Below are 17,967 nucleotides of genomic sequence, written 5' to 3'. Positions count from 1 at the left end.
TGTCTCTAGACCGGCTACCGAGCCACTCTCCTCGCCACTACTTCTTCGCCTGGCTGCTGAAGAGGCTGATGTCTTCCCCCGTTCCTGACCGCCCTCTGTTAGCTCTTCCTCACTGTACAGTGGGGCTGAGCCCACAGCATGCGATACTTTGCTTGGTGAGGGAAAACCAAAGGACAGGGGCAGGTAGAGGACACGTGATTTCAGTGGGCTTGCTCCCGGGCCATGCCAACTAACGGTTGTGTCTGACGTACCCACCGACCGTTGGCTGTAGGTGTCAGAGGTGACCTGGGAAGAGAAAGACGACCGAGCCAACCAATCAATGATGGCAGGGTTGTCGGTGGAGACACGACCGCTGGATGACACCGGGAGCACTGGCCTCTGGCTGCGACTAGTGCTGCCTCGACCCCTTCCTCTGCTGCCACGTCTGCTCGCTCCTGAAACATTGCCTCCTCTGCCACTCCTCTGCGTGTTGTCTGACATACTCTTTAATTCAACGATTCTGTGTCCCTGAGTAACGATTCTGTGTCCCTGAGTAACAATTCTGTGTCCCTGAGTAACGATTCTGTGTCCCTGAGTAACGATTCTGTGTCCCTGAGTAACAATTCTGTGTCCCTCAGTAACGATTCTGTGTCCCTCAGTAACAATTCTGTGTCCCTCAGTAACGATTCTGTGTCCCTGAGTAACAATTCTGTGTCCCTGAGTAACAATTCTGTGTCCCTGAGTAACGATTCTGTGTCCCTGAGTAACGATTCTGTGTCCCTGAGTAACGATTCTGTGTCCCTCAGTAACGATTCTGTGTCCCTCAGTAACAATTCTGTGTCCCTCAGTAACGATTCTGTGTCCCTGAGTAACAATTCTGTGTCCCTGAGTAACAATTCTGTGTCTGTCCCTGAGTAACAATTCTGTGTCCCTGAGTAACAATTCTGTGTCCCTGAGTAACAATTCTGTGTCCCTCAGTAACGATTCTGTGTCCCTCAGTAACAATTCTGTGTCCCTGAGTAACAATTCTGTGTCCCTGAGTAACAATTCTGTGTCTGTCCCTGAGTAACGATTCTGTGTCCCTGAGTAACGATTCTGTGTCCCTGAGTAACGATTCTGTGTCCCTCAGTAACGATTCTGTGTCCCTCAGTAACAATTCTGTGTCCCTGAGTAACAATTCTGTGTCCCTGAGTAACAATTCTGTGTCCCTGATTAACGATTCTGTGTCCCTGAGTAACGATTCTGTGTCCCTGAGTAACGATTCTGTGTCCCTCAGTAACGATTCTGTGTCCCTGAGTAACGATTCTGTGTCCCTGAGTAACAATTCTGTGTCCCTGAGTAACAATTCTGTGTCCCTGAGTAACGATTCTGTGTCCCTCAGTAACAATTCTGTGTCCCTGAGTAACAATTCTGTGTCCCTCAGTAACAATTCTGTGTCCCTGAGTAACGATTCTGTGTCCCTGAGTAACAATTCTGTGTCCCTCAGTAACAATTCTGTGTCCCTGAGTAACAATTCTGTGTCCCTGAGTAACAATTCTGTGTCCCTGAGTAACGATTCTGTGTCCCTCAGTAACAATTCTGTGTCCCTGAGTAACAATTCTGTGTCTGTCCCTGAGTAACAATTCTGTGTCCCTGAGTAACAATTCTGTGTCCCTGAGTAACGATTCTGTGTCCCAGAGTAACAATTCTGTGTCCCTGAGTAACGATTCTGTGTCCCTCAGTAACAATTCTGTGTCCCTGAGTAACAATTCTGTGTCTGTCCCTGAGTAACGAATCTGTGTCCCTGAGTAACAATTCTGTGTCCCTGAGTAACAATTCTGTGTCCCTGAGTAACGATTCTGTGTCCCTAAGTAACGATTCTGTGTCCCTAAGTAACGATTCTGTGGCCCTAAAGTCTCTTTTGCCCTAACTCTGTCCCTAATACAGACAGGTCTGTCTCTCTTGAATGACCGGAGGCTAATGGAGAATTGTAAGATGGCCGCAATTTTCAGCTCCACCATTACACAGTGCTGGCTGGCTGGCTGCTGATTGGCTAATGCGATCACATGTCATGAATGAATGCATTATGGGTCAGCGCGCCTTGTCTGCGCGCCTTCCCAGAGATCCCCGCTCCGTCGCCACACATGTCGCCGCCATTTTTGGGAAAATTCGATTCGTGCATGCGAAGTTTGCTAATTTTCGGATTCGGCGCGAATCAAATTTTTCCTGAACTTTGAAACGAATTCCACTTCGCCATGTTCGATTCGCTCATCTCTAATCACAACCTTTCACACATTTCAGACCAACATCTGATGAAGCACATGTTTTTGTCATTCTTCCATGTAGTGTTTGTTGCAAAGGTCTAAATTGTATGTAATGAACAGTTCTTACATTATACATCCAAGGGCCCAGATGTCTGATTTGACGGAGTGTCCATCCTTAGCAAGCACTTCTGGAGATAAGTAATTTGGGGTGCCACATATGACTCTGGGCAAGAAAAGGAAGATACGTTAGTCAACGGTAACATCCTGTATTAGGTTTTCTACAGAAAGGAATAATCAGCTCTATCCTTACCCTGGAACTTTTTCACACTGGTCCACAGTTGTTGCTAATCCCAGGTCCCCAATTTTTACAGTCATGTTCTTGGCAATGAAACAGTTACCTAAAATGATATGATAATCTATAAACCTTGAATAGCAGTACTGGATAACTAAAACTGGGCAACAAATGCATTAAACAGCCACAGTTTATTTTATTCTTTTTTTAACATAAACTAAGGGTTTTAGTATTTTATAAATGTGTATGTAAATGTGATAATCTTCTAGGTGTGTCTTAATGTGTTTAAAGTCTTACTTCTGTGTAGAGCTTACTAAATAAGTCTGGAAGGAGGTGACAAACCAGTATTTGTTCAGCTCTGCCTGATTGTGTTTGTAGATCTTCCCTTATTTCAAGTTTTTAATTATGATAATGTGATTAGATATTTATAACATGCCCTACTAATTCAGGTGTGAAATGTATTAATAGATCCGCTTTACTGTAGAAATTATTTTTTAACTCATGCAGAGAAACATACATAACTGTTCATGTTTTAAAGCGGAACTCTGCAAAAAATAACTATTGTCTATTTATACTATAAGAGGCATGTGTATTCTTGCTTGAATCTTTGTGTGCTTTGTGTATTTTATCCAGATCTGTGCAGTAATTTAGTGTGAAACTTTGCCTCTGTGCAGGAACTTCTTGTAATAACGACCAGTCAGTGCTGCTATATCAGCTTGTGCAGGATGACTGGTCTTGTCTCCGCCCCCTCCTTTAGTTTTCTGCAGGCAGCCTGTAGTGGGTGGGGCATGCTGGGTCCCTCCCACAGATCTGCTTTCTGCACATGTTGTGTGTGGCACAGTGATAATGTAATTGCTACTTCTATATGGCAATATCTGGGTATGCAAAGGTGTTAGAGCCACACAAAGTTTATTTATATAATGTGTTTGTACCTGGAGTTCAGCTTTAAAATGGTAATCGATCTAAAAGATTGTTCTACTGGCTTCATTTGGACTTTGGTAAAAACTATGATTCCAGTAAGAATATAAATGAATTAATACGGATACAACTTATAGAGGAAAGAAAACATTGGTGCACAAAGTGAGAAAACCATGGCTGCAGTTTAGTAATCATCTCACGTAGCATTGTTTAAAAGTCAATAAACAAAAAATGAGAAAAAGATATAATGTACTCTATGCCATCCTTTCTCAACCTTTTCAACACAAAGGAATCCTTAAACTTTCCACTCTCAAGGAACCTCTGCTAAAAATTACTATATCTACAAACCCATGATACATTAGTATGATGTCAGTGGGAAAAATACTCCTTACACTTGTGGTCAATGGGAAGAATGTGACAGGACAGGGCTCTCTCACTGTGAGAATATAAAGTATGGAAATGTGACACAGGATAAACATTTAAGGTAAATACGACTTTCCAGACTAGTGGTTCTGGGCAGAGAAAGCTGTGTCTTTGGTTTTCACTGGATTCTGTAGTTCTGGATTGGAACTCTTCAATCCTGTGTCCGGGTTTTGCTAGACAACTGCAACCTGGCTGAGTACACAGGTGTGCAGTGTCATTATATACTCAGGTCTGAGGATAGCTCAGGGCTCCCAGTACTTTTTTTGGGTAGTGCTGCTCTTGTCATACTGCCATATTTTCTATTAAGTATCTTGGGTTTATAAATCCACATTTATATTATAAGTGAGACGGAGATATTACTATGACATGGATATACGTGTCATATTAGGTGACTCCTTTCTTTTTGTTTGATGCTCCCAGTTTGGAGGCTGCTCCCAGTGGTAGAGACAGAAGGTCTCATTGAGGGGTCAGAGGGCCCAGCCGAAAGCCAAGAAACAAAGGGTATAAGTTCCCTGGATCAGGTCAGCTCCTATCGGGATCTTTGGAGAACCCCAATCCATAGGCCAGAGGTGGACCATGTAGCAGGGCGCTGTGACTAAAGGCTAGAAAGCCAAGTATCCATGAGAACTGGACAACACAATATTGAAGCTGAGTGAGCTTATGAGCCAGGTGGCCTGGGATCTTCTAGTGTTTGTAGGCTGTTGAAGCTGGAGAAGATCCCCTGCATGGGAAACCATATATTGGACTATCTTTTGCTTTCTGCTGTTTTAATAAAAGTGGACTACCAGAACCTTAACTACTTGCCGACCGCAGATAGCCGAATGACGGCTGCACTGCGTTCGGCCAGTTCTGGGTGGACGTCATATGACGTCCTCCCAGAGCGCGCTCTCCTGCGTGCCCCCTAAGGACACGGCTGATCACGTGATGTGGTAAAAGGCCAATCACAGCGGCCTTTTAACACGTGATCAGTGTTGTCCAATGACACACTGATCACTGGGAGATGCAAATGCCGGTTCTCGGCTGCACTTTCCTCACGCTGTCAGATCATGAGGAAAGTACTGCAGAGAACTGGCAGTTGTCAGAGCGGGGATCGGCACCGATCATCAGGGTTACTGATCATCAGTGCCCTGATGATCGGTGCCCAGCAGTGCCACACACAAGTTCCGCCCACCTGTGCCCAGCAGTGCGCCCACCTGTGCCCAGCAGTGCGCCCAACTGTGCCACCCAGCAGTGTCACCACCTGTGCCCAGAAGTGCCACCTACTTGTGCCCAGTAGTGCCACCCACCTGTGCCCACCAGTGCCACCCACCACTGCCCATCAGTGCAGCCCAGCAGTGCTGCCAGTCAGTTCCACCAGTCAGTGCCCAGCGGTTGTGCCAGTCAGTGCCCAGCAGTGCCGCCAGTCAGTGCCCAGCAGTGATGTCAGTCAGTGCCACCTATCAGTGCTGTCTATCAGTACCCATTATCAGTGTTGCCTATCAGTGCCACCAATCAGTGCCGCATATCAGTGCCACCTATCCGTGACACCTCATTAGTGCTGCCTATCAGTGCCGCCTATCCGTGCCACCTCATTAGTGCCGCCTATCAGTGCCGTCTATCAGTGCCCTTCAGTGCTGCCTATCAGTGCCCATCAGTGCCACCTATCAGTGCCCATCAGTGCTGCCTCATCAATGCACATCAGTGAAGGAGAAAAGTTACCTGTTTGAAAAATTTTATAATAGAAACAAAGAAACGTTTTTTTTTTCCATATTTTTTTGCATTTTTTTTGCTTATAGCACAAAAAGTAAAGCTCCCAGCAGTGAATAAATACCACCAAAAGAAAGCTCTATTTGTGAGAAAAAAATGATAAAAATTTCATATGGGTACAATCCTTTATAACCGCGCAATTGTTAATCAAAGTGCGACAGCACTGAAAGCTGAAAATTGGCCTGGTAAATAAGGGGGTATAAGTGCCTGGTAGGCAAGTGGTTAAATATAGTTATTGTCTGCTTTGGACTCACTGTATAAATGCATCTACCACGAGAGCTAACCACCCGATGTCACATCCCTTACAGATAGCTAAAAAGATCAATGGTGTTAGTGGGAACTCATCTGAGAGGTAGAAATCTCCCATTGCTCAATGAACCCCTGGTAACTTCTGGAGGAACTTTAGGGTTCCATGGAACCGTAGCTGGGAAATCCTTCTCTGTGATATGCTAAAGGATTCCTGATTTTACACCTCAATAACATTATCTATTACTCCACAGTTGTAAGACTTTGATTTTGACTTTTGTGTTTTTGATTTTTTTTTTTTAATCTTTACAAAATATCCTACAAGTGGCATAATTTAGATTCGTTGGTTGGGAAATCAATGTAACTCAATGATGCAATGTTGGGACAGCAGTGATAGAAGAGGTAGCAAATGGATGCCCATTGTCGACTTGACTTAATAATTATTCTTTGTGTCAGACTTCACTAATAGCTTGTTTGTCATTTTAAATTATACACACAGTATTTGTTGTTATTGTGTGAAGTATTGAAATATCACAAGACCTTGGTGCCAAGGTGAATTTGGTCACACCCATGTAATAATGCACATAATTAATTGCACTATGGGAATGATGTATTGAATTGCTAAGTTACTAACTGTTGCATCATCATGTGACAAATTAATGTGGAACTTCACTGCATCTGAGCACCACAAACCAAAAATGCTGTTTAAATAATTGGTAATATTCATAGCAAAGATCCATCCATACATTTCATTGTGATTTATTTTGCTGAGAAATCACTATGAAAAACACCCCCTAGCATTTCTGGCTGTGGCCATCTTGTGTAAGGGCAGAAAATTAATGTAGCATTTGCTTCCTGAAATTCATCTGCCCCTAGCTCAGGCATGCAAACAGGAGGGTGTACTAAGCTGAGAAACCCCTTCTCCCTTCCTGAAGACTCCTGGCATGTATGACATAATTTGCTTAGACATAGAAACCAGGAATTAACTGAAACAATCTAAAAGTTTAAAACAAGTAAATATGACATTTTCCTATTTACAAATGCTAGCAGCATAAGGATTAAAAATAGTCAGTGTTGACTGAGAGGATGAAGTTCTGTTTTAAGGCCCAATATTTTAACATTTGGAGTTTCATGGACCTTTGAGATCTTCTGACATTGTGGGTTCGGTCCCGTACACACTACTTGTGTTTTTCTGAGCCCTGAGTGTCACAATCCCTGACAACAGTTAAATGAAGCACTGGGGAAGATTTCTAGATTTATTGACATTTGGAATTATACTATGCCTGGTACACATAATATGCACTGTGTGATGATACATGAGCTGTCAACATTTAAAAATACACAATTAGGACCTACAGTAACTATTCATTTTTACATTATTACTGAATACATTGGTTTACTCCATGATGCACATCTTTTCCTTTAAATTATAAAAAGAAAACATCATGTCATTTTTTTCTGTGAGAAGCAGTGGAGGGTTCATAGTTACATAGTTAGTCTGGCTGAAAAATAACAAAAGTCCAATCAGTTCAACCATAGAAAAAGAAAAAGTTATAATCCTACACCCATAGTTGATCAAGAGGAAGGCAAAAACCCAGCAAAGCATGATCCAATTTGCTCCTGCAGGGGAAAAAAAATTCCTTCCTGATCCCCCGAGAGGCAATCGGATATTCCCTTGATCAACTTTACCTATAAATGTTAATAACCAGTTATATTCTGTGTATCCAAGAAATGTTATATTTTGTGCATTTAAGACTACATCCAGCTCTTTTTTTAAAACAATCCACTGAGCTGGCCAGAACCAACTCTTGAAGGAGTCTATTCCACATTTTCACAGCTCTTACTGTGAAGAAACCTTCACGTATTTGGAGATTAAATCTCTTTTCCTCCAGACATAAAGAGTGCCCCCCTTGTCCTTGATGACCTCAAGGTGAATAACTTTACACCGAGTTCACTATATGAACCACTGATGTATTTATACATGTTCATCATATCCCCCCTTAATCTCCTCTTCTCAAGAGAGAATAAATTCAGTTCCTCTAATCTTTCCTCATAGCTGAGCTCCTCCATGCCTCTTATCAGTTTGGTTGCCCTTCTCTGTACTTTCTCCAGTTCCCCAATGTTCTTTTTGTGAATTGGTGCCCAAAACTGAACTGCATATTCCAGATGAGGTATTACTAATGATTTGTACAGGGGTAATATGATATCTCTCTCTCTGGAGTCTATACCTCCTTTAATACAAGAGAGGATTTTGCTCGCTTTAGAAACCGCAGCTTGGCATTGCATGCCATTATTAAGCTTGTGATTTACCAGAACCCCCAGATCCTTCTCCACCATTGATTCCCCCAGTTGTACCCCCCCTAGTATGTATGAGGCATGCATATTCTTAGCCCCCAAGTGCATAACCTTACATTTACCAACATTAAACCTCATTTGCCACATAGTTGTCCAATTAAACAGTGCATTGAGGTCGGCTTGTAAGTTGGAGACATCCTGTAAGGACGTTATTCCACTGCACAGCTTGGTGTCATCTGCAAAGACTGAAATGGGATTTTTAATCTCAGACCCTATATCGTTTATAAATATATTAAAAAGTAAGGGTCCCAACACTGAACTTTGGGGTACACCACTGATGACCCCAGACCATTCAGAGTATGAATCATTAACCACTACTCTCTGGAAACAATCTTTTAGCCAGTTTTCTATCCATTTACATACAGATTTTTCCAAGCCTTTTTTTCATGCACCCAATGGCCTTTACATCATTAGTGAAAATACTCCCCCCATCTGTTTCTTCTCCTCAGTGTTCACTCTCACTTTCAGCTTTTCTTTGCATTGGTTACTGCACACATGAGCAGTCTAGCCACACTGGGTGCGACTTGCCATCTGATTTGCCATGCCATGTGAGTTGCAAATCATATGGCAAGTTGCACCCTATAGTCCTCAATTAAAGTGGTCATATCAGAACTCTCCTCTGTCCACCTCCACCTTTTTCCTCTGTCTCCTCTGCAATTGCTACATTCTCCTTAATGTTTGCATTTCTTCCCCGTTTATTATCAATTGTCTTACTGGAGTACAGAACCTCTGGAATTATTGCACACCACAAAGTTTAGGTGATGGGATATCCGTACTCACAGTACACTGCAAATGAAGAGTCAGGGCAATCAAACACATGCAGCCAAGGCAGGCACACACATACAGGTTAGATACACAAAAAAGGAGAATAAATTACAAAGGGGAAAGACAGCAAAGTGAGGGAATGATTATATGGGAGAAAAACTGCATCTTTACCCCCTTTTTTTTTACATGGTATGCTACAAGTAAATGCATTTTCCAGTTGTAGCTTTTATGTAATTCACACAGACCCAAATGTACTCTAAAATAAAGACTTCTGATTAAAGCATAACTCCCAAGTTTGTTTTCTTTAATTCATTTTTAAATTTGGGAAATCCTTGTTGATAGGAATAAAAAAGTTTGATTGCATAAATTATTAGTGTAACATAAAGAAACAGAACAATCTTCAACCAACGCAACATGATTTAAAAACTGGCGAAGACCAATTAATGGTGAAACACTTGATACATCACCACAGGGGACAGATGCTTGCATACCACAAGATGTGGACATACCACGGTGACATGGCAGAGATAAATGACATACATTACATGAGACATGGTGGGGATATAGAAATGACATACATGGCATGAGACATGGTGGGGATATAGAAATGACATACATGTCATGGGACATGGTGGGGATATAGAAATGACATACATGACATGAGACATGGTGGGGATATAGAAATGACATACATGACATGAGACATGGTAGGAATATAGAAATGACATACATGACATGAGACATGGTGGGGATATTAAAATGACATACATGACATGAGACATGGTGGGGATATAGAAATGACATACATGACATGGGACATGGTGGGGATATAGAAATGACATACATGACATGAGACATGGTAGGGATATAGAAATGACATACATGACATGAGACATGGTGGGGATATTAAAATGACATACATGACATGAGACATGGTGGGGATATAGAAATGACATACATGACATGGGACATGGTGGGGATATAGAAATGACATACATGACATGAGACATGGTGGGGATATAGAAATGACATGGGACATGGTGGGGATATAGAAATGACATACATGACATGAGACATTGGGGGGATATAAAAATGACATACATGACATGAGACATGGTGGGGATAGAGAAATGACATACATGCCATGGGACATGGTGGGGATATAGAAATTACATACATGACATGGGACATGGTGGGGATAAAGAAATGACATACATGACATGGGACATGGTGGGGATATAGAAATGACATACATGACATGAGACATGGTAGGGATATAGAAATGACATACATGACATGAGACATGGTGGGGATATTAAAATGACATACATGACATGAGACATGGTGGGGATATAGAAATGACATACATGACATGGGACATGGTGGGGATATAGAAATGACATACATGACATGAGACATGGTGGGGATATAGAAATGACATGGGACATGGTGGGGATATAGAAATGACATACATGACATGAGACATTGGGGGGATATAAAAATGACATACATGACATGAGACATGGTGGGGATAGAGAAATGACATACATGCCATGGGACATGGTGGGGATATAGAAATTACATACATGACATGGGACATGGTGGGGATAAAGAAATTACATACTTGACATGGGACATGGTGGGGATATAGAAATTACATACATGACATGGGACATGGTGGGGATATCTGGCAGACAGAAACCCCTATAAACAACATCCCCTACACAGTATTTTCGTGGATAAACTCTGTTTATTTTAAAAATGGGCTTGTTAAAAGTGTCTTGTAACTGGGGTCTATTCAAACATGTCATATCTACCATATCTGGAACTATAAATACAAAAGAATAGACATATGCTGAATATTGTAGATGGACTATGTAATAATGTTAGTGTTACTAAACCCAGGACCCTGCATTCACTCTATCTGCTCTTCCACACTACATGGAAATGCAATTATTTTAGTAAATATAAACTGCTAAATACCTTTTCTCATCAGCAGTTAGAGCAGTCTTGTGATTTTATCAGTGTCCAGCAGAGCACATGTTAAAGCTTGCAGGAGGAGTTTTCCTTTTGCTCCAGGAGGATGCAGAACCCATGACCTCTGTCTGGACAGTACTGATTGGTCCTGTACTGATCATATGCACTCTCCCAAGAAGAAAAAAACCTCTCTAGCAATACATACCAAACTGAGCATGTGCAGAGTGACTCCACAGGATATGTCTTATCAGAAGATTAAAGGGGGACTTTGGAATAAGGGGAGGATCAGAGTAATCAGGATCAAACAGCCTTTTTACACAATGCAGAGAATTAACCCCTTAGGTTCCACAGTGAGTACAACAAGCATGCTTTACTGCATATACAGGCTGACTTTACTGTTGTGGGTTTAGTAACACTTTAAATGTGGGTGTTATACATAGCCTGCAATTAGGGAATAAAAGCTTGAAGGAGTGAACATAGGAGCACCAGTACCATGGATCAATTTCAATTATTTACAAGCATTTACTTTGTTATCCCCTCAAAGGGGATTTGTTTGTTTTGATGACCAGTTGTGATTAAGCAGTACATTCTGGCTGGAGATATTCTGTGAACAACAAACGTTGGCCTGTGATTGTGGATGCTTGAAGGATGACATTTGTCTGTAAAAAAGGTGGCATGTGACTTTTAGAATGATGGAATTCAGGCAATTCCCAATTAAAAAGAAGATGAATGATTAGTGGGTGGAAGAATTATTATAATTAATGGCTGAGTCACATACTTACATACCAGCATATGCGGGCCAAGTGGATTATTGTTACCAGGTGTGCCATTCAAAACTCTGTTGTTATGGCCAAACAATGGCTGTTCTGACATACAAGCATCACCTCTTCCCGATAATGATAAAGCTTACTACACTGCTCCCTGCACATTCCTATTGGCCAGTGAGATAGTGCATTAGAGTGCCGAGCCAAGAAGAACTTGTGGGTGGCAGGAAGTAGTGCTAAGTTCTGACCCAAAAGTGTTGTCCGCCTCTTTTTTCTCTGCAGCAATTTTATTCATTTTTTTTTAATGACAGACTTTATTTTTTACAAAAACTAGTTTAGCTCTGCCTTTTTGTGTTATTATTGATTCTTGGACATAAAATGCAAAGTTATCCACTTCTGGAAGATTTTACCCCCTTCATGACCAGGACATTTCTTGTTATATGGCACTTCAGTACTTTCACTGACAATTGTGTGGTCATGCAACACTGTACACAGATGAAATGTATATCATTCTTCACACAAATAGAACTTTCTTTTGCTGGTATTTGCTCACCCCTGGGGTTTTTAGTTTTTGCGTTATAAACAATTAAAAAAATAACATTTTGGAAACAAAATGCTATTTTTTACTTTTTGCTATAAAACATATCCAATAAAAAAAATTACAAAATATTTTTTTTATTATAAATCTAGGTCAAACTGTATTCTACTACACATCTTTGGTAAACAAAATCCCAATACGTGTACATTGGTTGGTTTGCACAAATGTTATATATTCTACAAATGACAATATACACAGGTGAAACTCGAAAAATTAGAATATCGTGCAAAAGTTCATTTATTTCAGTAATGCAACTTAAAAGGTGAAACTAATATATGAGATAGACAAGGTCTGTTTTTCTTTAGCCCAGGTAAGACGCTTCTGACATTGTTTGTTGTTCAGGAGCGGCTTGACAAGAGAAATTTGAAGCCCATGTCCAGGACTTGGCACCTGCCGACACTGCCAAAAGCACCAAAACCTGGTTCAATGACTGGGGGATTACTGTGCTTGATTGGCCAGCAAACTTGCCTGACCTGAATCCCATAGAGAATCTATGGGGCATTGCCAAGAGAAAGATGAGAGACATGAGACCGAACAATGCAGAAGAGCTGAAGGCCGCTATTGAAGCATCCTGGTCTTCCATAACACCTCAGCAGTGCCACAGGCTGATAGCTTCCATGCCACACCGCATTGAGGCAGTAATTGCTGCAAAAGGGGCCCAAACCAAGTACTGAGTACATATGCATGCTTATACTTTTCAGAGGTCCGATATTGTTCTATGTACAATCCTTGTTTTATTGATTGCATGTAATATTCTAATTTTCTGAGATTGTGGATTTGGGGTTTTTTATGAGCTGTAAGCCATAATCATCACAATTATGACAAATCACGGCTTGAACTATCTTGCTTTGCATGTAATGAGTCTATCTCATATATTAGTTTCACCTTTTAAGTTGCATTACTGAAATAAATGAACTTTTGCACGATATTCTAAGTTTTCGAGTTTCACCTGTATACTGGAATTATTTTTTGTATACTAGTAATGGCAGTGATCAGCAACTTATAGTGGGACTGTGATAGTGCAAAGGGTAATCTGACACTAACTTACACTGAGTGGGAACTAACTGACACTGACATCGCCAGTGACACTAATACAGTGATCGGTGCTAATAATATGCACTGTCACTATACTAATGACACTGGGTAGGAAGGTGTTAACATATGGGGCAATCAAAGGGTTAACTGTGTGCCTAGCAGGTATTATTGTGTTAACTGTGTGCTGTTATTACTAGGGGATGTGATTTTTCTTAATTCCATGGGAGACAAAAACCTTTGCAGGGAGACAAAAAGCAGCACATCCCCGCTGTCAGTAGAGAGATTATTATTATTCAGTAAAGTAATTCTTTGCTATAAGCAAATTGTGTAAAAAAAAAAAAAATACTGATCACTTCCCCAAAGTAGTACAATGTTACTATGGTAACATTGTACTACTTTGGTCATAGTAAAATATGAAAATAAAATCTTAAAAATTTTTTAAAAAATGTAATAAAAAATTAAAAATAATAATAAAAAAAAAATATATTTTTTTTTCATACTGTCACCAGTCAGTGTCCCTGTTCACCACCATGCCAGTTATATGATGACGCTGTACTGCACTGGTAACAGTATGTAAAAAACAAATAGTGAAAATCATTTTTTTAATTTTTCAATTTTCCGAAAAATTATGACAAAAAAAATAAAACTTCAAAAAACTCGCCATGCCTCTTATGAAGTACGTCGGACTGTCTACTCTGCAAAAAGGGGTCATTTGGGGGATATCTGTACTGTTCTGACATTCTTGGACCTCAAGAAATTAGATTGGCTGTCAGTACTTCAGGACTGATCAATATTCAGATCTATACCATAGTTTGTGAACTCTATAACTTTCCTACAAACTAAATAATACATCCTAATTTGGGTTATTTTCACCAAAGACATGTAGCAGAATACATCTCGGCCTAAATTTCTGAAGAACAATTATTTATTTGTAAACTTTTATAACAGAAACAAAGAAAAACGTGTTTTTTTTTCAAACTTTTTGGTCTTTTTTTGTTAATTTAGCAAAAAATAAAAACCCCAGCAATGATTAACTACCACCAAAAGAAAGCTCTAGTTGTGTTAAGAAAATGATAAAATTTTAGTTTGGGTACAATGTTGTATGACCGCGCAATTGTCATTCAAAGTGTGAGAGCGCTGAAACGTGAAAAATGGCCTGGGCAGGAAGGTGTAAAATTGCCCGGTATTGAAATGGTTAAAAAGTTAAAATGTTGTTAAACGTTTGATTGAAATAGCTTTTGATTTCAGTAAATATGCTGCAAACACAACAAATGACAATTTTCAGTTCTTTTCAACCTATAAAGTGTTTTGAAACTTACTGTGCGTAATAATTTGGAACGGTGCATTGTAAGTTTTTTATGTTTAAAAAAAATCCTGTTATCATTAGGAGGTTTGTTCAATAAAATTTGAATTGTACTCTTAATAGTTGATAACATGAGAATTATGCTGACTATTATTTACATCAATTATTTAGGTAAATGAGAAAAATATCATTTGCATAATAATTTGGAACACGGTGTATATAGATTTCTTCCTAAAATAGATGCAGTATCCTCATATGTAACAAGGAAAACTGTAAGTTTAGTGCTCCCCATCATTTTCAGTCTATTTATCAACCAGAGTTTATTTCCCTGGACTTTCATTTTGTGTCACCACATCAACATGCTCTTGCGGCAGCCTCTACACATTTTTGGATGATTATCTAGAGCAGTGGTCTCCAAAGTGCAGTCCATGGGCCAAATGCGGCCCTTTGCTTGTCTATATCTGGCCCTCGGGGTACTATTCCTCCCACTGATACCAACAAGGAGGCACCATTTCTTTCACTGGTGCCAACTCTGAAGCAGTTTTCATTCCACTGACACCAATGATGGGGCACAATTCCTCCCACTGATATAAACAATTATACTATTCCTCCAACTAATACCAAGTATGGGGCACTATTCCTCCAACTAATACCAAGTATGGGGCACTATTCCTTCCTGTGACACCAATGATGGGGCACTCGTCCTCCCCCTGACACCAATGATGGGGTACTATTCCTCCCATTGACACCAATGATGGGGCACTATTCCTTCCTCTGACACCAATGATGGGGCACTATTCCTCCCACTGGCACCAATGATGGGGCACTATTCCTCTCACTGACACCAATGATGGGGCACTATTCCTCCCACTAACACGAATGATGGGGCACTATTCCTCCCCCTGACACCAATAATGGAGCACTATTCCTTCCACTGTCACTAACAATGGGACATTATTCTTCCCACTAATACCAATGATAGGACAATATTCCTCCCACTAATACCAATTGGGGCACTGTTCCTCCAACTAATATCAATGACTGGAATCTATTCCTCCTTCCACTGACTACAAGCACTATGTTATTTTTTGTACTCCTACTGATGCTGGGACATTTTCTGCTCCCACTTGCCACTCCTGCCCTCCTAAAGTCTGAAGGACAGTAAACTGGCTTTTTTTTTAGAAAGTTTAGAGACCCCTGATCTAGAGGTTGTACTTTGAAAGCCACTCCTCAGTTCTTCTTTTGGGGCAGTTTTGCTCACTTTTATTTAACCTCTTGCCGCCCAGCCAATGGCCGATTGGTGGCCGGCAAAATACTTCAGCATTCCGGGTGGACGCCATATGGCGTCCTTTCTGGCATGCGCAGTTTGAGCGCCTGCAGAGCCACGCAGCGGCGCGATCTGTCACCGGCCGTGTACCTTGGACATGGCCGATGACAGATCTGAGTCTTGGCCCCATTGCCGGTACCATGTGACCTGCTGTGACCAATCACAGCAGGTCACATGACAGTTGTATACAATGGATGGCTTCATTCATGCCATCCATTGTATACTAGTGTATCTAGCTGTGAATGGTCACAGCGATCACATGCACAAGCTGGGCCAATCACAGCACAGCTGTGTCATGTGATTAGCTGTGGCCAAATCACAGCTAAGCACAAAAAAAAAAAAAAAACCCTGAATGAATCGATGTCATTCAGGTAAATAAATATGAACAGAACATGCAGCGCTGTTGAAAATCAATCATACATGTAGAAAATAATACATTGTAAGAAGAGTGATAAGGCGACCGCTGCTAAATGATGGCCCATCAAAATGTTCATAAATTGCAATGACATAAATATCTCCAATGAGAGTGTTCTTATGGTGCACAGTGCACAATATCACAATGAAGTGGTGAACAAATGGGTGACTTCCGTGACCATATTCCTCCCACCGAAATGAGTGTAGATTGCACTAACCAGAAAGCGCAATAGAAATGCGCATTTGAGTATTAACCAACTCCTGGTCATCCGTCTATTTAAGCTGGATCACTGGGAGGGTCATCAGGCTAGCGTCCGCTGTGCAGAATATCCTAACCACAGGATCTCCAGATGTCAGGGGGTGTACACTCGTCTCACCAGCAGGGGGAGATTAATCGTTCCCAATGTGGCCACCAGATGGTCCCCAAACAAACCTTGAAATAGGGGGGGCTCGCAAAAAACGAGCCAGAGCGACAAGAAGATCCAATAGTGTAGTACTTTTATTAGCCACAAGAGTAAAAGAACAAAACAGTAGATATGCTACTCACATGATATAGTAAGCAGCTGTGTATGGGGAATACCAGGAATCATCAAAAGAAGGCAATGGCCGCCAGCCGTCCACAGGGGCCGTGCGGTGTGACGTCACAGAGTATGAGGCAATCGTGGAGCAACTCCCTAACGCGTTTCGTGCGCTTGCACGTTTTCAAAGGGGATATTTGAACCAATATTATAAGCAAACTATAACTATAAGCAAATTGTGTAAAGAAAAAAAAAAAAAAATACTGATCACTTCCCCAAAGTAGTACAATGTTAATGGGGGATCATTCATGTTGTGGCAGCGTCACACACAGAGAGAGTGCCAGCCTGTGCTATGCCCAGGTGCCCCTAAGTGGCACTGTACCCTAGGTGACCACCTAGTTTGCCTAGTGGGAGCACCGGCCCTGCTTGTAGGACTTGATGGCTGGGTGTATTCTGACAGATCAACAGGTATTTTAGGTATTTTTCTATACTTGCAGGGTTTTTAACCACTTCCTGCCTGGCCAATAGGAAAATGACAGCCGGGCGGGACTCTCTTCGATATGGGTGGGCGCCATATGACGTCTTACCCGGATCGCGTCTTGAGTGTGCCCGCAGGGCCACGCTGTGGCGATATCTTTCACCGGCTGTGTACCTCGGACACAGCCGATGACAAATCTGTGTACCGGCCTATTGCCAGTACCATGTGACCTGCTGTGACCAATCACAGCAGGTCATATGCCAGTTGTAAACAATGGATGGCTTCCTTTCATGCTATCCATTGTATACAAGTGTGTCTAGCTGTGAATGGTCACAGTGATTACATGCACAGGCTGGGACAATCACAGCCCATCTGTGTCATGTGATTATCCATGGCCAATCACAGCTAATCACAACAAAAAGACCTGAATTAATCAATTTCATTCAGTTAAATGCTTGCTTATAGCAAAGAAATTCTTTGCTATAAGCAATCAAATTGAGTAAAAAAAAAAAAACATTTACCCAAAGTAGTACAATGTTACTATGGTAACATTATACTACTGTGGGCATAGTGTAATATGAAAACA

At 41.2% G+C, this 17,967-nt stretch overlaps 1 protein-coding gene across 2 annotated transcripts in view; it reads right to left on the bottom strand.

The window, feature by feature from the left end:
• PLK5 (polo like kinase 5 (inactive)) overlaps nucleotides 1-17,967 on the bottom strand; it is a 100,840-nt gene that overhangs the window by 45,624 nt on the left and 37,249 nt on the right. For both annotated transcript variants that reach the window (XM_089687425.1, XM_089687426.1), the window contains 2 exons: nucleotides 2,533-2,620; nucleotides 2,350-2,445 (listed from right to left, as the gene is read on the bottom strand). In XM_089687425.1, coding sequence (XP_089543551.1) covers nucleotides 2,350-2,445; nucleotides 2,533-2,620 — 184 coding nt within the window. The remainder of the gene's footprint in view (nucleotides 1-2,349; nucleotides 2,446-2,532; nucleotides 2,621-17,967) is intronic.

The sequence above is a fragment of the Staurois parvus genome, unplaced genomic scaffold, assembly GCF_062004578.1.
Source record: "Staurois parvus isolate SC_StPar_1 unplaced genomic scaffold, SC_StPar_1.0 ptg000425l, whole genome shotgun sequence".
NCBI lineage: Eukaryota > Metazoa > Chordata > Amphibia > Anura > Ranidae > Staurois > Staurois parvus.
This window is presented reverse-complemented; position numbering and strand designations above follow the sequence as displayed.